Source organism: Lygodium microphyllum, chromosome 19 (assembly GCF_053477565.2).
Source record: "Lygodium microphyllum isolate KBCC chromosome 19, Lygodium_microphyllum_v1.1.10, whole genome shotgun sequence".
NCBI lineage: Eukaryota > Viridiplantae > Streptophyta > Polypodiopsida > Schizaeales > Lygodiaceae > Lygodium > Lygodium microphyllum.
In genome coordinates, this window is record NC_141153.1 from 91884488 (window position 1) to 91909422 (window position 24935).

General features: G+C 41.5%; 1 protein-coding gene across 3 annotated transcripts in view; it reads left to right on the forward strand.

Annotated features, from left to right (window-relative positions):
- The window catches only part of LOC148020152 (ATP-dependent protease La (LON) domain protein), a 53928-nt gene that overhangs the window by 22274 nt on the left and 6719 nt on the right, over positions 1-24935 (forward strand). For 2 of the 3 annotated variants that reach the window (XM_087700438.1, XM_087700440.1), the window contains 4 exons: positions 12552-12640; positions 12722-12799; positions 12908-13035; positions 13390-13455. In XM_087700438.1, coding sequence (XP_087556564.1) covers positions 12552-12640; positions 12722-12799; positions 12908-13035; positions 13390-13455 — 361 coding nt within the window. The remainder of the gene's footprint in view (positions 1-12551; positions 12641-12721; positions 12800-12907; positions 13036-13389; positions 13456-24935) is intronic. The other variant, XM_087700439.1, reaches the window with a different exon arrangement.

Sequence of the window (24935 nt, forward strand, 5' to 3'; positions counted from 1 at the left end):
ATAAAGAACCATCACAGGCTTTCTTCGTGTAAAGACACGGATCTATAGCACTCAAGCTGTAGCCCTGTGACTGCATAAAGGCATTAAACTTATGATACCACTCCCTAGGTGCCTGTTTCAAGGCATAAAGACTTTTCCTCAATTTGCACACTGGGTGCTTCCTGCCAGGTTCTGCGAAGCCCTTAGGCTACTCCATATAAATCTCATCATGCAAGTCCCCATGTAAGAAAGCCGTCTTGACATCCATCTGGTATAAATCCAAGTCAAGCTGAGCAACCAAAGCCAAGACTAAGCGCAGGGTGGTTATCTTAACCACATGAGAAAAGACCTCATCAAAGTCCACACCATCCTCCTGCTTAAAACCCTTTGCTACCAATCTAGCCTTGTATGCCGGCTTGGGGTGTCTAGGGGTACTTTTTAGCTTCTACACCTACTTGTATGGCAAAGCCTTCTTGCCCGTAGGCAAGGAAACCAAATCCCAAGTGTCATTCTTATGCAGGGAGTCTATCTCAGACTGCATAGCTCTCTCCTAGGAGTGACTATCACCCCTGCGCATAGTCTCATTATAAGTGAAAGGCTCTTCGGCATCTGTAACCAAGACATAATGTATCGAGGGCTGAAATCTATCTGGTGGACGTCTGTCTCTAGTAGACCGTCTCATGGCAGGCTCTGCTGCCTGCCCAGCTGCCTGTCCAAACGCCCTGACCATGAGCATCTACTGCAGCTGTAGGCTGTCCAAGTGGCTGTGCGGGAGCTCTCGGCTCCTTCTGAAATATGATCCTGCGGATCTCAACAACTCTCTCAGGCTGCCTATGCATCTTGTCTTCATGGAAGACTACATCATGACTGCGGATGACTTTCCGCGCATGCGGATCCCAGAGACGGTAACCCATCTCGCCTACATCCCCATAACCAAGGAAAATGCATTTGACACTCTTGGGATCCAGCTTACTTATCTTGTCCCTGGGCACATGGCAAAATGCCTCACATCCAAAGACACGGAGATGCGCATAAGAGGGGGGTTTTCTAGTCCATACCTCCTCTGCAACCTGGAAATCCAAACCACTGGAAGGTGATCTGTTTATGACATGCACAGCTGTACTAACTACCTCAACCCAAAAGCTCTGTGGTAGACTTGCATGACTAAGCATACTGCGTACACGCTCCTGGATGGTTCTATTCATCCGCTCAGCCAAACCATTCTGGGAGGGGGTGTAGGGGGTGGTCAACTGACGCTTAATACCCCTCTTATCACATAACTGCTCAAAAGTACGTGAGACATACTCACCCCCATTATCTGTCCTTAGGCACTTTAGCCTATACCCAGACTGATTCTCAACCAATGCAAGCCATCTCTGAAACACAGCCAAGACAACGGATTTCAGCTTAATGGGATAAGCCTAAACTTTCCGTGAAAAATCATCTATGTACGTAACAAAATACTTTGTACCACCCATAGACTGACAAGGCATGGGTCCACAGACATCCGAATGTACCAATGCCAAGGGCTCACTCATGCGTGGCCTACCAGACTTCTTATGCGTAGACCTAGTCTGCCTGCCATAAAGACAATGCTCACATGAATCAAAACATGCATAATCAAGGGGCGGTAAGTACTGCAAACTAGAAAGCATTTTCATTCCCTTCAAAGACATATGGCCTAAACGGGCATGCCAAAGAGATACATGTGGGATAGAACCCACAGACAAAACATGATCAAGGGAAGAAGTTGATACAATCAAGGGGTAGAGACTGCCAACCTTGGCACCTCTCGCAATCACAAGTCTGCCACGAGTGATCTTGCATGCAGAGTCTCCAAAACATACATGATATCCTGCGTCATCAAGCTGTCCAACTGACATGAGACTGCGTGTCAAAGTAAGTACATGACGTACATCCTGCATAACAAAACTGCTGCCAGAAGGAAACTGCAGCCTAACATTACCAATGCTCACAATATCAAGAGAGCTGTCATCACCCAAGCGCACAGAATCCGAAACAGTACGGTATGAATGAAACCACTCTCGGCAAGGTGTCACATGAAAGGACGCACCTGAGTCCAAGAGCCAACACTGTGCATACATAGAGTGTATCTCTGTCATCTGCGAAGCATTAGAAGAAGCTGCTAGGATATAATCATCATCATCAACATTCTCAGGCTGCATATAGCACATCCAAGACGGAGCATCCAAATGCTTTGCAAAGCGAGCTCAAGCTCAACCAACAATCCCGAATCAGAACCAAGCTCTATGTCGAGCCCCAAGTGTCAATACATCACCATATATGTTCGAAACATAGCTCGAAAAGCATAGGCATAAGTATACATGAGTAAAATGACTTCAGCCCAACTGTGTACAGCAGTGATTTACTGTTCAAAACTGAGAATTTCAGCACCAAAATCGGCTCCAAACGGTTGCCAAACAATAGGCATACATTCCCCTAACATCCGGGCATCAAATGGGACCAACCGGGCATCAAATGACAATGCCAAACAAGCTGTAGCATCAAATGTCAGTGTAACACTATCATAAACTGCCTGTGGACTGTTATGACAGTCCCAAAACAGTGTTAAATCAGTCCAAATGCTATGCCAACACATCAACCATTAAAACCAAGCATCAAACCATGTTCATATGCCCGAAATGGAGCCTTTCCAAGTGCCAATGGAGGGGGAGAGCTGCTGTTGTGACTGTCAATGCTGAAGACACATATGGGAGGGCTGCGTGATTCCGCCAATTGTATATGCTGGTCCTGGGGCTGCAAAAAATGGTGGCCAAGCTTCGGAGGGGTCCAGTTAAAGCCAAGGAAAGCCTCAAACAAGCTCCATCAAGTCTTGTTCAAAGGCAAGTGAGATATGAAGCAAGGGAGCTTCAATGGTGGCTGCCCCAATCTTGTTTACAGCCTGTGAGACCTGAGAACTGAAGTAAACCCTGAAGAAAATGATCAGATACCTTTGATGTAATGCCCTGAAGGTGTCCAACAATGCTGGGAAGGTGCTGGGAAACCGGGGAGTGACGGGAGCTCGAAGGAGTCGGATATGCCTGCCGGGAAGGAGACCCAATGCAAGTAGGGAGTCGATGGGATGTTGAGAATGCTACGAACCAAGCTCAAGAGTCGGAAAGCAAAGCTCTGATACCAGTTGAAAGGGAGCGATGGATCGAAGGTTGGACTCCAGAGCTATGGCGGGAGAGCAAGAGCAAGAAAGGGAGAGACTAGAAATGGGAACTCCAACAGTCACAATGTGTGACCAAGCCTTCCTTTATTCAAACTGTCACTAAAAGAATAAAGAATAAAGTGACGGTGACGGGCGCCCGCCACCTGCAGTGTGCAGTGGCGGTGACTGTCAGTGTAGTAATACACGGGCGGCTAGGCAAAGGCGCCTTTACCCCCAACAACAAGCTCCGCCAAATCATAACACTCCAGAATGGCAAGTATCATGACTCGTCAGATGCGGTAATTCTCGCCATCGAACTTTTGATTTGATGGAAAAGCCAGAACATGGGCATCTTCTAGTCCATGATCGCCTGAGACTTTGTCTCGGCCTCAGAAGACATCTTCACCTACAATGCTTGCACAAAATGCAAAAACCAGCCCCCTCTGGCTATGAGAATGCAGCGTGCTAGGGCTCTTCAACGCTCATCCTGCTCTTGCCTCACCCGCCGGAGGTGATGAAAAGGTAAAATCTGCACTTGAAGGCCCAAAATGTAGCCTTCTTCCTTCTCTAACAGCAAAAACCAGTAGCAGCTTCAGCAAATCTTCTTCTTTCTTGCATGCCCACGCTCGCCTCAGCCTTGTTTTGATGCACAGCTTCTACTCACCCTTGAATGCTGAAAATGCAGCCTTGTGTTGAAATCTCCTCTTCAGGTGGGTCCACCCTAGGTCTATCCTTCAATGCTCTAATACCATGTTAGAGTGAAGCAGTGTGGAAGCGAATAACCAAGACAAAGAGTGAATAGAGAGAGAAGAGAGAGAGAGAAAGAGATAGTGAAACACAAAAAATCTGCAGTGAAGAATGCTGTATAAGGATGCAGAAATATACATGGGTGCAGAGAGAATGCCTGCGTATGTCTTCACCTGGATGATCTCACTCTCCATGAACCCCGAGGGCAGTCTCCACGGTCTGCGTATGTCTTCACCTCGATGATTTCACTCTCCATGAACCCCGAGGGCAGTCTCCATGGTCTGCAGCCCGAAAACTGGGAGCACAACTGACAGAGAATGTGAAGACCGAGGCCAATAAATAGGCCAGCAAGAAAATGCCAGAAATAACAGGTTGGCTGCATTAAATGCAGCCAACTGGATAGAAAAACTGTCCCACAAGCTGTCCAACGGCAGTGTGCCCGCCTGACACGTGTCAGCTGCCATGTGGCCTGCCTGTTGTACTTGCTGCACCTGCTGCACTTGCCTGTCTAGGGAATGTCCAGGTCTAACATTAATATCCTTTTTAAGAAGGAAGAAAGCAAGTATTAACCTAATGTTTCATTGAGTAGAACTTTTAATGATGGGTTCTCATAACTACTAAACTATTGTTTCATCATTGTAAGTAAGAATAATCTAATTGATTGGAATAGCAATCTATGTATGGACTTAGTTCCATCATGGAAGGGGACGCTTCTTACGGAAATTCCCTCCTAGGCAAGTATTTCATTGTTCGTTTGCCTAAGTCTTGGGTTATCCATAAGGATCCTCGAAAACTTGAGTAGTTATTCTATATTATTTGAACTTTCGATTAATACCTCCACTATTATTGTATCAAAAATGTAAGTTTTAAAACACAAGATGGGCACTTGGGCTTGAATCGGTGTTGTGAAAACCTTATTCGTACACATGACCTCTTACCCGACTCCTATGCTTCACTTGGGGGCCATCATGAGCACATGAACTCTTTTGGTGCATTTCTTGCTTTGCTTCTCTTTGGGTTTACGTAGTGCCTTCTAGAACTCATACATCCTTGAGATAGAGCTTGGCAAGCAAGCAGGACAAGGCAAGAAGGGAATATATGGAGTTTTGGTGAAGTAGAAAGAAATACCTTGGCTTGGAGGGAAGGATAATTCTTGGAGAGTTTGGATAATATGGTACTTTTTAACTATTGAAGAGTGGAGGCTAGATGTGTTTTTATGTGGATTGACGGTTAGGAGAAAATTGGACGAGGATAGAATGGTAACGAAGAGTATATGATGAAGTTGAACAAGGGGATGGTAGGTTAAGTAGAGGTTAATGGGAAGGAGAGGGAGATTAACCTTCAACAATCAGCTTATCGGCTATTATGTAGCCTATTAATGTGATGATTCCCAAGCATCTCCTTCTTGAGATTAATGTTCTCTTCTTTCTCTTGTTTTGAGTAATCTTCCTCTCTTCCCCAGTCCAACTGAACCAAGACTCTTTCTCTTGAGATTAATGTTCTCTCTTCTTTCTCTCGTTTTGAGTAATCTCCCTCTCTTCCCCAGTCCAATTGTACCAAGACTCTTTCTATTTGTTGTGATTATCACCCTCTCTTTCACTCTCCTAGTCTAATTGATTGAGACTCTCCCTCATGGCAGCTGCATCAATACTCATCCTTTGATGATGGCGATGGAGGCTTTGAAATCCAAGTCATACTGTCTTTGGGACAGCCATATACCATCATCACATCTGATCACCTCAATGCCAAGGAAGTACCTTAGCTCACCTAAATCCTTCATCTCAAACTTCTTCTTCAAAAAGTCCTTGACTTCAGCAATCCCACTATCACTATCACCTGTAATAATCAAGTCATCCACATAGATGACTATGATGACCAAACCTGCATCTCCATTTCTCACATAAAGTGAGTGATCAGCATCAGAAACATAGAAGCCAATATTGACAAGATACTCTCTGATCTTGTCAGACCATGCTCTAGGTGCTTACTTGAGCCCATAGAGTGCCTTCTTCAACCTGCACACATACGTGGGATGCTTTAAATCTTCATAACCTGCTAGCTGATCCATATACACTTCTTCCTGCAAATCACCATGTAAGAAGGCATTCTTCACATCCATTTGTTGCAACCTCCAACCTTTGGCTGCTGCCAAAGCAATCACACATCTGACAGTTGCCATCCTAGCAACTAGACTGAAGGTTTCATCATAATCTATGCCATATGTTTGGGCATAGCCTTTTGCAACCAACCTAGCTTTGTACCTACTAATAGAACCATCTGCATTGTGCTTAATCTTATAAACCCACTTACATCCAATGGCTTTCTTGCCCAGGCGATAGCTGTCCTTAGCAAACACACATAGTCCTTGTACATGCGACAGTCTATCTCTCCCAAGCAGATCCTCCACATCAACTTCCTTGTGATCTTGTAGTTGTTTCCTCCTATTTTGGGGCTGTCTACTGCCGAAACACAGATTTCTTGTGGGTGTCTTGTAGGATATCTAAGATGTCTTATCGCCAATTCTTTGTTGACTCAAAGGATGAGGTCTCTACTTCTTCCTTTGAGAGACGGAGAGATTTTCGTACTAGTTTATGCGACAAACGGAGGTCCCATTTGTATGGTATCCATCTCCTCCTTGTTGTCTCCATGTTTTACAGAAGGTGTGTTTTGCTGGCCTTCATATGCCATTCATGGCACCCTCAATACAAGTGCCCGTACTTCCTTTTGTGCCCAAAGAAGACCAGCTTGACGGTTCCAATTACTTGCTTTGGTCGTGTAAAGTGGAGTATATCCTTGATACCTTCAATCTTTCTGAGTTTGTTACCGACCCTATTCCCCTCCCAGTGGAGGATCCCACAGTTGAATAATCAATGGATCATGCGGCCTTATGGGATCGACTCAACTCTAGAGCCCGATCTTTTCTCTTTATGAGCTTACAGGATTCTGTCCTAGTGCATGTGCACAGGTTGCGGAAAGCAACAAACGTGTGGACAAAGCTTGCTTCTTTGTACCATCAGAAGACATTTTCCCATTGGATTATTCTCGAGAAGAAATTACAGATGCTCCTTGTTGATGATTCTCCTTTCATGAAGGATCATATCAACACATTGGAGAACATGAGGGATGAGCTTGCATCCCTTGGCAGGATGATCTCTTTCGAGGATATGGCTATGATTCTTTTGACTCAGCTGCCACTACCTTAGTTTGATGTCTTCTACACCAGCCTTCTTACATCTAGGACCTATGAGAAGCTTCTATGGGAGGAGCTTGCCTCACTTGTTTTGGAGCATGATGAGCGCACCAAAGAGGTAGCCAATGGATCCACCTTCACCAAAGCTTTTGTTGCAGGTTCAGGAGGGGGAAAGAAGAAAGGGACGTCAAAGGCTAAAAGACGGGAGAGTTCTTCAGGGTTTGAATCCGACTCGGAGAAGCCTAAATGCCTATTCTGTGGGCAAGGGGCACATCCAGAGGAGGAATGTTGGAAGAAGTATCCTGACCTTCGTCCGGGAGCAAAGGATGGAGTAAAACATCTGAGCCTTTTAGCTCTATTCCAACGGTTACCCATGAGTCAATGTTTCTTCATATTGTTGACCTGGAGGAGTCTTCTTTAGTGGTTGCCTCACATTTTGAGAGGCCTTGGCTGGTTGATAGTGGAGCTTTTAGTCATATGCCTCCACGAGGTGATTTGTTGCTGGATCTATGCCCTTTTGAGGGTTTTGGTGACATTGTTTTGGTGCCTATTTGTGGTGTTGGCACTTTGTTTTATTTCCCAAGTGTGCATCGAGCCCCCTTTCATAGGCCCTTTATGTTCCAGACTTGGGCTTTCCACTTCTCTCAGTTTATGGCCTTATTAGGCTTGGTACTCAAGTTGTCTTCACAGAGTAGGCCATTTGTATCGATGATTCTTCTACATGGGCTGTTATCACGACAGGTTGGGAGGAGAGCGGGCTTTACAGGCTCCCTTCCCCTTCTCTTATATAGGGTCCTTCAAGGTAGTTGTCTATTGCTACCCCCGCTCCTGCTTGTGCACCATCTTTTCCATAGGTCCCTTCCCATCCCGCGCCCTCTCCCGATGGTTCCCTCATCCCTTTTAGAGGGGGACAATCTCGATCGTGTGGATGTGGATTTCTTGGCTCCTAGTGTTTCAATGGGGGTTTCCCAAGATTGGGAGGAGCTGCTTCATCGACAGTCTTCATCAACGGACTTCATCAACATTGGCATTCCTCTTGCCCCCCCAGGATCCGTTTCTCCCTTGGCCTTTTGCCACATCCAGGATCTGAGAGGGGTTGTTAGCAGTCGTGTTTGTCATGCCTTGTCATCTCTTGCTTGTGAACCTCAGTCTGAGTTAGACAAGGACTTTTGGAGCTTTGACAGGTTTGTCATGTGTTTTGATGGGGGAGGCTACTCATTCTAGAGTGGCTATTCGGGTGCATTTCTTTTGTTTATCGAGGTCCTGTGTGTTTTCCATGGGGTGTTTCTGCATTTTCCAAGTTGTCTATACCTTTCGACATTGTTTGTGCCAATTGGATTTTTTTGTTGCCACCTGTCTTTTTTTTGGCATTTTACTAGTGCAGCCAGTATTAATTGCTAGCTGGCCAGTATGTATGACATTTATTGCAGCAAGTGGACCCAATTTAGGGCATTTATGTCTATTTATAGCTTGCCGATCCCACTCTTGGCAGATCATTATCTTCCTTCCTTCTGGTAGGTGTACACTCTGACTTTGTCATCTTCCTCCATCTTTAGTGCCGTCATTATCATCAGCTTGATTTAGTGCCCTCACTGATGCTGTGGGTTGTGTGCAGAGACTGGTTAGTCCTTCTCCTCTATTCGGCATTTGTTCCTTGTTCAATGCAAGTTTCTTTTCTTCTTTTATTGTAGATTGTCTCTCTCGCTTCCTTTGTGTTCGTGTTTCTTTTGTTGCGCACTCTCACAAGTGCACAAGTGGAAATGGGTGTAGCAACAAAAAACTACCTCAGAGGACCTCGGATAAGAGAAGGGGAATTGAGCTTGTAAAGCCTGCTTTCTTGCCAACCTATTGCGATAACAACTCTTGTAGAAGAATGGTCAATACAAACGTCTTGCTTAGTGAAGACCACTTGGGTACCAAGCCTAGTAAGGCCATGAACTAAGAGGAGTGGAAAGCCCAAGTTTAGAACATAAAGGGTCTATGAAAGATGTTGAGCTAAAAGTGCATTAGCTTGACTTAAACAGCCCAAAAACACGCTTAATTAATGAAGAAAGCCTCTTATTTTAAAAAGAAATGTGATCCTAGAGAGTTACTGTGTTCCACATGCAAAATCCTAATTTGGGTGCCCCAAACTTTCTATAAATATGCATGTAGCCCACCACTCTCCCTAATCTTGTTTTTGCAGGTTTCAAGAGCCGTATCTTTGCTGCTCACCCCCGTTCGTGGAGGACATCACGGTCAAAGCTTCCACCAACCATCTGCTATCATCTAGCGCTTGATTCTTGCCTTCCTCGTTTGTTTGAAGCTGTTGCTAGGTCCCAAGAGCTATCGCGTATAGTTTGGTGCTATCGCCATCAGATAGGAATTGTTGCCCTGATCTTCTCTCTCCTCTGTGTAAGTGCAGGGAAGAATGTGAGAATGACAATACTTTGAACTTAATGAACTCGATCAATCATCACCATGAAAAGTAGGAGAGAGAGAGAGAGAGAGAGAGAGAGAGAGAGAGAGAGAGAGAGAGGAGATACGACGTTGAGAGGAAAAGCAGCCCCTCCCTCTTTATAGGAATTAATTGAAACAAAACCATGAGCACCAAGTGCTTGAATCATATACAAAAAAGGTTGATTTGTTGCAATTCTAAAAATTACCCTCATTTCTGCAAACTTGGGCATCAAGCTGATTTTCTTCTTTAGTGCTTAGTTAGATTAAACTAAGTAGAAAATGCTTTTGGGATGAGAGATAGAGAGGAGAATACAAAGCATGTGGCTGAAATTTCCTTTGGTGGTTACCTCATCCATTTTAGAGGGGGATGATCTCAGGGATGTGGTTGTGGATTTCCTAGCCCCTAATGTTTTAGCGGGGGTTTCCTAGGATCGCGAGGTTTGCTAGTCTTAGAGCTCATCCGATAGCTCCTCTTTCCTCCCTCAGTCTCTGAATGTTGGAATCACCCTCAACCAGCCCCCAAACAACCTTCTCTGAGCTTGCATGGGTGATTTTGACAAATGTAGTCTCTTTTGCCCCTTGGTAGTCTTCTAATGATAATTTACAGCATTAATTAATTAAAATTTCAGAAATTGAATTCTGAAAATTAATTAATCATCCATTTGACCTTGTCCCAAGAACTGGCTAATGCCCATTCACATTTAATGTGCTAACCCCCATGGGACATTTAATTGTCCGAATATAAATTGGCCTTGGACTAGCATTAATTAATTAATTAATGCCTAGTCCTAGAATGTCACCATGGACATTTCAATGGCCCAATTAATGGCCTAGACCCAAATTGACACGAGATACTCACAAGTATGTGTCTTTATACAACTTTTGCCAATGTCACCCATTGATTACTTAGGGTACTTAGGCCGTCAATGTGACTTGATTTGACTTGCTCTTGACATATGCACATCACATGTGAGAGCAACAATGTGGGATCACATGGAACTATGCAAGACAATTATCTAGGTAAATGCTTGGTGAAATTGGATTCAAATGCTGGTTGTCATGTTTAGGGCTTGGTAGGCAGAAGTGCTCATTTGCATTTTTGATTATTGTATAGTTGGTTGGAGGCTAACATTTTAGGTGACAAGGCCATTGTGCACCTGTGGATAAGTTGTGCTGTAAGAAATCACTTAAATACAGCCCTTTGTAACCAATTTTGAGTATACATTAGTAATCTAAAGAAATACCTCAAGGTGCTCCAAGCTTTGGGGCCAACAGGCGTCGTATGGTGCAAGAGCATTCTAGGTCCAGTTGCATGCCGATTTTTCTTGCTGAATTTACTGTTAAAGCTGTATTAAGTGCTTGCTAAAATGTGGTTTATTGCCCTTGGGCTTTCAAAGGCTGATTTTATCTCAAATAGAAGTAAAAAACCTCTCCCCCCTTGGTCTTCTCTCTCATCCACTGATAATCCCCAAGCAATTCTCGGCCATTTCCAGTTTGGGGTGAAGAGCGATTGAAGAAATTGCTGCTAAAACCCTAGTTTACAACAGAAATCAGGGTTTTCTCAGCCAAACTTGGGATTTGTGCCCTATTACTAAAGACCCTGCACTTGGTGTAGTAGCTGAAGGTAATGAATTTGCAGGTGATCTGAGGGGTGAGCCCATTCTCTATTTTTTAGGGTCCACATGCAAGAGATTGAAGACCCAATTGTGCCCATATTGTCAGGCAAATCGATTCCAAAAGATGCTGGTCATTTATGACAGCCCATTGTATTGAAGATTGAAGGAGATAGTCCATATCTCAGCGTGCTTCAATTTAGTGCAATACAAGTTAAAGCAATACTGCAAGGGGCTCGTGTTGTTGGGGACAATTGGGTGTGGACTGTCCAAGATTAATTGGTAATGTTTGTATTTTCAATTTTGTGTATCTAATGGTTGCTGTAATTTGAGTTAAAGTCAGGTCATCCACCACCCTATCTGAGAAGGAAGGTTGGTTTCAACAGCTAATTTACAGCCTCTTGATAAAGTGTAATGGCGTCTTGCTGCTTGAATAGTGGAAAATGTTGTTACTCATAGTCACAAGTGACGGGGAATAGGGATGGAAAGGGGGATGGCCAAAATAGGGGATAAGGGATTAGAAGGACATTTAAGAAATTAAAATATACTCTAAAAATTACAAAATTTTAACTTTAACTTTGAAATTCGGAATGTGCATCATTAAAATAACATACAAGGGTAGAAGTCGACACTAATACAGGCCTTTAACTTGATACAAATAGCCCAAGGCAAGTTGATTGAATTTTAATGACAAAGTCTAAATAAGCTATAGACAATACTAAGTACATGTGTCATGACTCATGTGACAAGCCATCATTCGTGATCAGTGAGTAAAAAACTGAAACATATTAAGAAAGGTTTAAGACCATGGGACTGCAACGTTGTGCAACAATGAGTAATGGATGGTCTTCGTGGAGTTGGAAGATCTAGACTTCAACTGTCATCATCTGATCCAAAAGAACTTGAGATGAAAAGGACTCAAGAGGGTTCATAATGGGGTGGTGTCCCAGCGTCCCATGGGTCTGTTCCCTGTGTTACGTGTGACTATGCTGCTACTCGTTAAAATGATCCACTTAGCATTGTTGCAGGTGCCTAAAAAAGGTACTGTAATCTAGGCAATGCTGATCTTCAATAGAGAAAAATCACTTGAGTTTAGAACATGTGAACCTTTTCCTGAAAACGAGAATCCGGATCATAATTCTATGAAGTGAAAATGTGTGTGTGTTAGATTCTGACAATTTGTCTCTTATCTGACACTGCACAATTTATACTGGAGGGGAAGGAGATGTGCAAAACCACCGATTTCAGTTTCTGAAATGGGCTCATAAGAAACAGTGATCTTTCAACTACCATCTTAGAAAAGTGCTGATCTTATGTTATTTTGTTCTCCTCTTTTATGATTTGAGTGGTGGAGAGAGAGAGATCTACTTGACAGAAACAGCCATGCATATAACAACCTGTCTTGCAGCTTGGAAGGTCGTGGTGATGGAGGTGCAGGACCACATGGTGGCTTTACGTTTGATACCTCACTGGCCTGTACACATTCATACCTGGGTGGTCAGTATTCTGTTAAGTGTAGACTACAATTTTCATAATTAAAACTTATTGTTTTCTAAGACTCTCTCCTTTGATTTGCAGAAGTGCAAGACATAATCTGTAGAAGGTCGTTTTTGGACGGGGGAGCTGTTCTGACTCTCCCAATGTTCTACTTAGAAGGTTAGCATGCTGCTTTAGAGTGCAAACTCTTAATTATGCTGGTGATTCTACTATCACTGAGGACTTGTGACTTACACCCATTACGCTGGAATGTGGTGTTTGGAACAGGAATTGTGCTATTTCCAGATGCAACATTGCCTTTGCGTGTGATTCAACCTCGTTTCAAAGCTGCTGTTGAGCTTGCCATGAATCAAGAAGCAGCACCCTGTACCATTGGTGTGGTAAGCACTAAAGAGGTCAGCTTGTGTGGAAAGAGTTGTTGATACTTACAAAGAAACTAGGTCTTAGCAAACTTGTGCTTACCTATAAATATGCACCCTTCTCAGAATCTTATCTACTCTTTCTTAGAGAAAAAACAAGGTGCATGCTTGCAGTTCGACAGATCCTAAAACAAGTTTGATTTGTATTGTATAATCTTGTTTCTTGAAGAATCAATCACTGCAAGCTTGTCAGATTGGATTGGCTTCTGCAGAGCCAAGTGCAGTACAGTTGTGGTCTTTATGTTCTGCAGATCAATCTCTGAGCATTTAAGTGTGGGAAGGCTTTACATCAAATAATTTATTGATATTATCAATGGATGCTCTTTGCAGATACATGTTCGAGGAAGAATGTATGGCAGTGGACTTCATTTTGCTTTGGTGGGAACAACAGCTGAGGTATGACGTGTAATTTTTTCAAAATATTGGAAGGTGACAGACAAGTTCATGTAGTGGAACTGCATTTTTGTAATCAATAAATGCTTTAGTATATTTTTAGCTGTTAGACAAAAATGTACTGCAATCCCTGCTGTGTTGAACAATGTGCTAGTGCTTCTCATGAAGTTCCACCAACACAAGTAATAGCTGGTTAGGCCTCTAATGTAAGAGAGGTACAAACTTAGCTTCAGTCAATGAGGATAGGATCATAAGAAATTTTGTCATAGTTTACTCACACACACACACACACACATGCACGCACGCATGCATGCACAAGTGCATACGTGTATGTTTTATGTGGATCGGTTGGCTGATTGTTGAGTAGGAGGGTGTAAGTAGGTAATGATTGTACTCCCATATGTTGTGAAGATATATGGATGCAGCTCAATCTGCACTATATTACGGATACAAGTTGCTTCATGTGTACATCTTTGTGAGTGTCTCATCTGAGCTCAAGGTGCAATTGATGCATTTCTTGAAGTAGTATTAAAGAACCAATCTTCATTCTTTGCAAGATGTAAAAGGAGATCTTGGGTCACGATTAGAAGCTCTAGGTTTGTATTGCCCCAGCTTAAAGGCTTAGTCTCATTTTCTTCCAAGTTGTGTGAATTTGTGTAACGTGTCCGCTTATCCACTTGTGGGACATGTCTTAGCAGCCCATCGGGAGGGGAGTCTAGAAAGTGCCACCTGGCACTCGCAAGGAATGTCACAGGGTTTGCGATTTAGGTCTTCCCGAGTCTGCCCCGAAGCGGAAGTATCTGGCCGTTCCCACTTAGGACTGACTTGAAGTCAGGGTTTCTTTCCTATCAGCCAAGTCTCTAGGAAGTAGCTAGTGTCGAGCTCCAGATGAACCACTTTGCGTAGGAACAACAGAGTCAAAGCGGATTTATGTTGCACTTGGTTCATGGAGAATGGGAAACGAGAGGGATGCGAAGCTCAACCTCTTTGCCCATAAGGCATAGTCTCATTCCGCTCCCCTAAAACAACATAAATCGGGATTTTAACTCTACTGACTCTAGGTCTTCACAGTTTCGTTATTATGTCTTTTGAGAAAAGTTCCCAGCTAACCGGGACCACCTTTCCGTAGGACGGACCCAACTCACGTCCACCGCACTTTTCTCGATAGTTCCGCTCCCCTAAAACAACATAAATCGGGATTCTAACTCTACTGACTCTAGGTCTTCACAATTTCGTTATTATGTATTTTGAGAAAAGTTCCTAGCTAACCGGGACCACCTTTCCGTAGGACGGACCCAACTCACGTCCACCGCACTTTTCTCGATAGCTTTAGTTGTCTAATTAGGTCCTACCACATTTATGTGCGACATTTAAAATCAACTTCATTAATTAAGCCTTTTAGGGCACAGAGTTCGTTCACGTAATTTACAACACATGCATAAAAACAAAACAAGCAGTCCTTTTATCAAACAAGTTCCTTAACTTATCTTTAAGTTAATCTTTGTCTTTTGTCCATACAGGAGAATTATGTATCCCTTCTGTCCAACAGAAATACCCAGTCCAAATCTCATGGCACCGAAATTTTCATCCTTTATCTAGAATAGGATCTTTCAACGTCCCAAACGTTAGGCTCACGGGGATCTCCAACTACATTCTGGACATGCAAGGAGTGTCCAGAGCTCCACCTGATCCATAAGCGGTCTAGGATTGAGATGCCATTTCCGTGGTTGGCCTTTTCACCACTCGACCATCGGCCTGTGAATCGAGCAGTGCCCTCTCGGGATAATCCGTGATGTGATCTTGGAGATGATCCTCGCGTGCAAAATGTCCTTCTTTAATTAATCCAATTAAAATTTAAGCACAATCAAAGCAATCAGCCCTAATATCATATTCTAGAAAAACATTCCTTTATTCCCATGGCAACTTGTCATTATAGACCCTTGCCATGCATTTGTCATCAACACAAGCCTTGGAATATTTATCCGAATCACAATGCAACAATCCCTTGATTGAAAGAAAAACATTTAGGGTGTTGTTCAATCAACCAACAAAACTAATTGTATTTTTTCCAAACAATACAATAATAGACGCGATAATAATTCCATCGCATATTCGCTCTCCCCCTTGGGGCCAAAGAGTAGAATTTACTTAATATTCTCTCTATTAGTCTAAGGCATATGCTAAAGGTTCCAATACTATACATGACGTAAGTCCTATCATTCCAATGCAAATTAATCAATCTAGCAAAGAGCATTTATGCCTCTTCTCTAAGTGACAATTGTTTTTTAGGATTTCTCTACTATGCAACATTTTTTCTTGGCTTTATCTTCCTTTCTCCTGAGGCAAGGAGTCGCATGTCATCGATGTAAAGTTTACATAATCTCTCCCATGTATGTACCGTGTATATGTATTTGCGAACTTTAAACAATATTATCCTCGGTAAAGATTAATCGAAGACTCATCGATGCTCAATACTTTTGTGTCCCATATGTTGCTTATACTATGCATGGATTTATCACATAGCAACTAGGTGCAATTTAACTCCCTTTGATACAAGCACTTCACAAACTTCATCTTTAAATATTTGAGATGCGATTTATCCTTTTCAATGACCTATTCTAGCACCACAAGGTACGGAGCCTAATGCATCTCTTGCGAGCATTAAAACAAGCACCTATCAATTTGAAAATACATTACTTACGACCGGTACCGCAATTGGATTGATAGTGATGCCTTCGCCCGAATCTCTGTTGCTGGTTGTAAGATTGTTATCCGCACGTGACATTCTTCGCTTGGAGGCCATCGCCCTCAAGTAGACTCAAGAGATTAAGAAGGGGGAATAGATTCGAGATGGGAGAGCGAAAGAGAAGATGGTTAAATCGAGGATCGAGATAGAGGGAAATTATGCAGCCTCTCAGGGTAACTCTTCTCTCTCTCTCTCTCTCACAATCTCTTGGAGGGGTATACTCTCTCTCTCCCTCTCTCTTGCAGCCTTTCGGGGTCTTCTTATGCTCCCTTGTGCCTCCTCATGCCTCATATTCATAATGAATTAGAGAGGAGGGGATAAGTTTGAGAACAAGAGTGGAGGGGCTCTTAGAAGACTCAGTGATCTGATGCTCAGATCATAAATCTGATGGTTGCATTGGTTCTAAAAGGGGGGTAAAACTCTTAGTTCACTCCTTCTTTTCTCTGTTTGAAGTGTTGTCTACTGCTTGTAGATTGCGATCGCGGCGCGCGCGATTTTGCTAGTTACTTTTCTTTATTTCTCTTTTTATAAAATCTCCAAAACTAACTAAAACATCACTTGTCTTTTCTTTTAAATGACTTTTAGTTCTATCTTTTTAGGATAATATCCTAAAATATAATATTTTTTTCCCCCCCAAGAATCTAATATTTTTGGACCATTCAAACTATACACATTAATACTAGTGATTAATATGGCTTATAAGTCTCGTTCACATTGTACTTTTTGTGAAGTCCTTATCAATCCGAGAAAAATGTCAGATTTATGACTCTTGATTTTTTTAAATATATTTTTAATTGAATGAAAATTATTAGCTATTAATGCTAGTCAATTTTTACCTTAGTTAGTCTTTAGTTAGTAATCTTACTAACTTATTAATTGACTAACTAACTTTCGAACTAACCAACTAACTTTTATTGCGTGGAAATATTACAATTTGACTCTCAAATTTTGAAAGTCTAGCAAACTATTGCTGCTTGAAAGGCCAACCTAAAGGTGACATTTGGTATGACAGCTACAGTGAACATTCCTGTGTTGAAGTTCAAGTGAAGGAATGAAAATGCCAAAACCTGACAGCTAGGGTGAACCTTGGTGTACTCAGTTGGCTCAAGTAGAGGAATGCAAACGTGTATTTTTTGTGACAACAGGATATTCACATCGACGATTTATTTGTTGGCACATCTTGGCATGCAGTCCTTTTTTTTTGCCTTTTATTTTCCAAGTTATAGTCGATATTTTACCAATGATCAGATAAAGTGGCATGTAAGCCCCATGTGAACCCATTTGGAAAGTTATATGAATCCCAAATGAAGTTCTTGTATTCTGTTACATTTGACCACTTTCATTAAGCAGTGTGTTCTTTTGGAGATGCTTGTGTTAGAAGTGGATGCAGCAATGGAAGCATATATGTATGCTGAAATAGATTGCTGAACACAAGATAGAGAGAAGAGAAGAACACTATAAAAGAAGAGAAATCAGAAGAAGAAGACTTTGGAAGTGGAATCCATATACCAAGACATGAGACAATTGCGTATAATAGTGAGTCACTGGCTGCGTAGGCATTGGCACTGGCGCCTCTCTCCTCTAGGATCTCTAGGTGATGAATGCTCAACTGAGGAGTAGAGAATATAGAGGACATAAATATGCCATAAATGACGACATCTCATTGGCCCACATTTAATGCCAACCAATTGGCATAAAAAATGCCCTAAAATGCCACAAATAATACACAATAAAAATGCCTAAAATAGGTAAGATGTGCCTAGCTTGGTTGGCCTATACAGTCTCACACACATGAGCTGACATATCTACTAACACTCTCTCTTAGATAATGGGTGATCAAATATAATACAATATACAATGATAATGTTCTATCATAGTATATATAATGATGTGCATTAGAGTAGAATCATGGATACACAAGCAGTGGGTGTGCAAGCCACTACCAAGGTGCCTCAGAGAGAATCTGATGTCAATGTCGATCGTATTAACTCCTGAAAATAGAGAAGAATCAAAGCGGCTCTTGAAGGGGAGAGAGTGTGCAATGGAGTGCGAGATAGAGGCACGAGCAGTAGAGTTTAGAGTTAGAGAGAGTGAACGCAGAGATAGGTGTACTAGATTGTGATGGTACACAAAGAATGAAAGAATGTATTTATATGTTAGGGTACGATAAGGGTGTGTTTACACCTGTATGACTATATACACGGAGACGAAGGGACTTTACACCCAACAACCTCCCACTTAAAGGCTCGAAGTGGTACCTTTCCCTTTGTTAGCACCTTTCATGATGTCTTTTCTTTGGCTAGTATGGTATCATGAGGATGTAGAAATTTAATGCTTTGCTTAGCATTTGATTAAATGATAATCAAATGTGCAAATGTGACTTGCACATGTGAGATGTAGGTTAGTTATTTCAAAATGTGGGATCCAAGGACCTTGAAATATCAATTAATGTCAAAGACAAAAGAATTTGTAACTGATAGATACTAGGTGGTACTTGGTCTTAGTTTGGGCATAGGACATTTATTTGACCAATAAGTGTTAGTAGTGACATTAGGAATCGGATATTAAATAAATAAATTAATACAAATTAGAGATTAATTAATATACATGGCCGCTTGGGAATCAAAATGGCTATCACGAGAATGTGAAATTTTGAGATGCTCTAATATTGCCGATAATATTCGATTAAGGTATTAATTAAATGTGCAAAGTGCACATGACAGTTATTTCGTGGTAACAAGCTAAGGACTGCAAGGATGCAATGGGTGTCAAAGGCAAAAGTTGTAATAAGTTATGCTTGACAAGTACTAGGCGATACTTAATGTCAAATCTGAGCCTAGACTAAATTATTGGCCACTAATGTCAGTGGTGACATTAGAGACTAAGCATTAGTTATTTAATTAATGCTAGTCTAAGGGTCAATAATTGCTCATGGATACTTGGAAGAAAAATTGGCCTAGCCAATTTAATTATTGGTTGGTGGAATTAATTTTATGAGTACTAGAATAATTATTGAATTAATTTTCAAAAGTAATATTTTGAAAATTAATTTAATAAGTTGAAAATGCTGAAAAATGAAATTAGAAGGTTGTCACTTGGGAAACTTGCCCATGTAAGTGGAAAAAATGTTTTTAGAGATTTGTGAAAGTCTATTCCAGCCATTGTGAAAAAGAAGGAGGATTTTAGAGAGCAAGGAGAGGATGTTGATGTGATTTGCAGCCACTAGAGATTAGTCCTACCACAGTAGTTTGGAGCTCTCTAGGAGCAGGTGACAGCAGCCCAAGATCTTGTTGGTACAGATGGCAGCATACAATTGGGAACAACAGTCTTTCTAGTAATCCTAAGTTGTAGGTGATAGCTTCCATGTTTGTTTGAGGAGGGGAGCAATATTTTTTCAGAGTTTCTCTTGGGAAGAAACTCTGAAATTTCTTTGTCTATAGCATTATCTCTCCTTCCCAAGGCATCTCTCAAGTTATCTCGGCATTTTTCAATAGTTTGAGCCATCAAAGGAAGAGATTTTAGTCAATCTTTGCTGCAAACCTTAATTTACAGCAAAAATCAGAGTCTTAACATCTGCTTCGGAATGCATGCTTCGAATTGAGGACCTAGGACTGGAATTCTAGCAGCTGAAATTAAAGAATTTTAGGGAGATTTAAGAGGTCAGCTAGCCAAAACAAATTTGGGGTTGAATTTATCTTTCATGGAGCAAGCTTAAGGCTAATCCCCAAGCAAACCAAGGGGCAAATTGATTTGGAGGCTTACTGGTCGGTTTTCACAGTAAGAGGCACTTGGATTAGCGAAGGAGGTCAAATGATCTCAGTTCTACTTCATCCATTTGCAATATAAGTTAAAGAAATGTTGAAAGGGGCACCCGTTTTGGGGTCAACAGGGTGTCCAATGTCCAAGATTAAAGTGGTAAAGCATGCATTTTCAGTTTTGTGAATTTGTTAATTGCTGCAATTAAGTGCTTAATCAGATTTCACCACCCTCATTAAGAAGAAAGGTTGGTTTGAAGGTTCCATTGCTGGGATATACCATCAATTCCCTTGAATTGGTGAGCTTGAGGCACTTGATTGAAGGACATGAGCTTTATACTAGTACTGAAATTGTATTCAACTGAGCATTATAAGAGGAATGTCTACAGATAGTGAGATCGGATCCAGCAAGGATGATGCCTCTCAATCTGAAAATTTATAAAATGTTGGGGGAAATGCAATGCGTGATCTTGTAAAAGGTATGCAGCATGGACAACAAGTTGATACTGTTTGGTTAGACCAAAATGTGGGTCCTTCTAGGTATTTAGAAGCTGATGATCAGTAAGAGGAAGAGAAATTTCATGGATAGTTTAAAGATCAGCTAAGGACAACAACTGAAATGTTTATGCAATTGGCAAATGATTCTCAGTTCGTGTGCTTTTTGATCCCCTTAAAGGAGTGCAACAAAGAAAACAAGAGAAAATTGTGTTTGAGAGCTTCAGGATGACAAGATGCATCGAAGGAAGAGCCAATACAGCAGCATGATGTTTCAAAGGTGGAGAGTAAGTATAAGCAAATGGTGCCAGTGGGGCAATTGATTCATATGCAAGGTCAACTTGAAAGTGCCAATCCAATGCTTTTTGGACATGGGGTATGCATGCAATGATAGGGTAACCAGGTTACTTTGGTGGTGGCACTAGTTTCCATGCTATGGTGGGTTAGAGACCGCATATGACACAATTCCTTATTATATGCAGCAACCAATACGTGAGTGCAAGTCCCAATGTATTCGAGTATAGGTGGTAATATGCATAACCCCATGTAAAACAATGTTGGCATAATGTTTGGCACAAAGTGGCAAGGTTGGCAATGTATATATACAGTCGATTGTGTTTGGACTCATGGTATTAATGCTAGTCATGCAAATGCTCCGTATAGTGTTGGCCATGAGGAAAAATGCTACTAGTAATGCATGCAATGTATAGGAAAATGTGTCTTGGTATGGGTTGTAGTATAGAAATTTTCATGTATAGTCACATTGCAATGATTGAAAGTATGCAAATATGAATGTTTTCTTATGTATCTAGTACTCCTAGCATGTTAGGTATACATGAGGGACTAGTCAATTGGATGCAATGTTGCATATTAGTTAAGTTGGAATTGCAACAATGTGAAAGTTTAAAGCATTGCAATGCTTAAGGGGAAGAAAGATCTACAATCTAGTGGAAGTTTCGAGACAAGTAAAGTTAGAGGTAAAGTTTCCATATGCTTCTTGGTGAAGCTTCAGCATTGTTTCATCAATAGATGCAAAGTGGATGAATGAGGATGACTTCGTAGACCATACTTAGTTGTTGTAGCTTTACCTAGATGCTTTTCAGTTAGAGTGGAGGGCTCTTTGTAGTAGTTTGTGATTAGTTCTTAGATTAGCAAGTGATTAGTTTATGATCAAATGATGCTCAATTTTCAATGGTTTAAGCTAGTTCCATGGTCAATAGCATGTTAGTAAATGCCATTGACATTTTAGCCATGGTATATGTCGAGAATATACTTTACTATGGTTATGGAGTTAGAACAGTTGAGAAACATGAGTTATGGATGGATTCTATGGGTTTCTAGCAATAGTTTTGGACTATTTCTCAGTATTATTTGATGTGCATCCATAACTTTGGGATGAGTTTTTGCATCAATTGTTGATAAGTTTTTGCAATCAGCTTGTGATCAGTTTGAGCTCACATTTGCAGTAGTTTCTGATCAGCAAGTGATTAGTCTATTACTAGATTATACTCAGTTTTCAATGGTTTACAAGTGGTTCCATGGATAGCGGCATGTTAGTAAATGCCATTGATAGTTTCAGCCATGGTTTATGGTGAAAATATGCTTTACTATGGTTGTGGAGTTAGAAGAGTTGAGAAATGTGAGCTATGGATGCATCTAATGGGTTTGTAGCAACAGTTTTGGACTATTTCTAAGTATTATTTGATATGTATCCAATGGGTTTCTTGCATCCAATGGGATTTCAAGGGGGAGGTTTGTTACGGGGACGTAGAATTTTGAGATGCTCTAATATTACTGATAATATTCGATTAAGGTATTAATCAAATTTGCAAGGTTATTTAGCACATGTGATGCACATGGTAGTTATTTTGTGATAACAGGTAAGGACTCGGAGAATGCAGTGGATATCAAAGGTAAAAGTTGTAATAAGTTATGCCTGACAAGTACTAGGTAGTATCGGGTGTTAGATTTGGGCCTAGACCAATTTATTGGCCACTAATGACAATGGTGACATTAGAGACTAGGCATTAACTAATTAATTAATGCCAATCTAAGGGTCAATAATTGCCTAAGGATACGTGAAAGATAAATTGGCCTAGCTAATTTAATTATTGGTCGGTTGAATTAATGTTATGAGTACTAGAATAACTATTAAATTAAATGTTAAAATTGATATTTTAAAAATTAATTTTATAAGTTGGATAATTCTAAAAATGGAATTAGAAGTTTGCCACTTGGCAAGACTTGCCTATGCAAGTGGAAAAAACGTTTTTAAGGATTGGTGGAGTCTATTTGAGCTATTGTGAGAGAGGAGGAGGCTGTTGGAGAGCTAGGAGAGGTTGTTGATGTGATTTGTAGTCACTAGGGATCGGTCCTACCACATGTGATAGCAGTTTGAAGCCGTCCAGGAAGCAAGTGACAGCAAGCCAAGGTTCTTATGGGAAAGATGACAGAATATAGGATGGGGCAATAATCTTTTTGGTGGTCCTTAGCTATAGGTGAGAGCTTCCATGGCTGTTTGAGCAGGTCAGTAGCAGTTTTTAGTGTTTCTCGTGATGAAACTTTGAAATCTCTCTCCCTACAACATTTTCTCTCATACCCCAGTCATCCCTCAAGTTATCTCAACATTTTCCAAGAGTTTGAGCTATCAAATGAAGAGATTTTAGTCAATCTCTGCTGTAAATCCTAATTTAGAGTCGAAATCAGGGCTTGATAGTTGCCTTGGGATGTGTGTTGAGAATTGAGGGTCTAGGACTTGAATTCCAATAGTTGAAATTGAGGGATTTTAGGGAGATTCAAGAGGCTAGCAAGCCAAAATCAAATGTGGGGCTGAATTTGTCTTTCAAGGATCAGGGTGAAGGTTGATCCCCAAGCAAACTAAGGGGAAAATTGCAAGTGTGATGGTTTGACCCTCAAATATCGGTGTGGGGCTCTCTTGACCTTGTCTAGGCTCCAAAGCAGCACTAGACCCATTCCCCGACATTGCCATTTGAACACCTCAACAAGTCACGGGACACCCCAACACGACACGGAATGCTACACGGATCATAACATGCTCACAAGTTTGCATAAGGGCCCATCTTGGGGGTAATACGTCATATTCACAACAAGAGAGTATGTACAAGATGGTCGGAGGCACAACAAGGGACTTTGTCACGGGTGGAGGGTGGAGCTATCAACGTGCTACAACATGACTCAAACCACGTGGGGTCATGGAGCTGGTTTCAAGGCTTGCTAGTCAGTTTTGATAGCAAGCAGCACTTAGATTAGTGGAGAAGGTCAAAGGATCTTAGTTGTACTCCATCCTTTTGCAATATAAGTTAAATAAATACTGAAAGGGGTGCCAGTTTTGGGGTCAACAGGGTGTCCAATGTCCAAGATTAAAGTGGTAAAGTGTGCATTTTCAGTTTTGTAAAATTGTTAATTGCTATAATTAAGTGCTTAATTAGGTTTCACCACCCTCTTCAAGAAGGAAGGTTGGTTTCAATGGTTCAACCAGTTTAATTGTGGATGACTGCAATTAATTTTTTGGGCAAGGACAAAGACTACCACTTGGCAAAACTTTTCCATGCAAGTGGGGAAAAGGCTGTTGGGGGTTGGAGAGAGTGCATGCCAGACATTGGGAGAGAGAGAGAGAGAGAGGTTGCTGATTTGATTTGCAGTGACCAGAGATATGCCCAAGAGCTAGCGACAGTAGGGAAGAGACCCTTGGCTGTTGACAGCTGCTTCCTAGGGCTCTTGGCTGTTGGGGACAACATTACAACCAGTTTTGGTTGTACATGGCAACAATTGGAGCTTTGGAGGTGTTAGCAACTGTTTTGGGTCATTTTTTGGATAAATATCAGAATTCTCTCTCTCTACAGCTTCTCCCTCTCCCTCTAGCCTTTCCTCAATACATCTCAGCAAATATCAGCCATTTGGAAGCAGATTTCAGCCAAATTTGGTGGAAAGCAGAGAGATTATTGCTGCAAACCCTAATTTACAACAGTAATTAGGATTTAGCGACCACTTTCGGATCCGTGCTAGAAATTGAAGGCTTAGTACACTGAAATTCATAGCTGGAATTAAAGCAATTGCCAAGGATTTCAAAAGCCACTCCATCCCAATTAGATTTTAACACGTCAATCTTCAATCAAAGATCAATTCGTGGGTGAAGTCAAGGTGCAAATTGACAAGAAGCTTCCTGCTTCTTTGTGACAGCAAGGAGGAATTTGATAATGAAGGAGATTGAAGGAATCTCAAGTGTTTTCCATCCAATTGCAATTCAAGCTAAAGAAATATTGCAAGGGGTGCCAATCTTTTGGGCCAACAAGTTGTCCATTGTTGAAGATTAAGTGGTAAATTGTACAGTTCATTATGTGTTTTGCTTACTTGCTGTAATTATTCATTAATTAGGTTATTACCACCCTCTCCAAGGAGGAAGGTTGGTTTCATGCTTCCATTGTCAGGATGCCATCATTTCGCTTGACTTGGCGGCCAGAGGAACT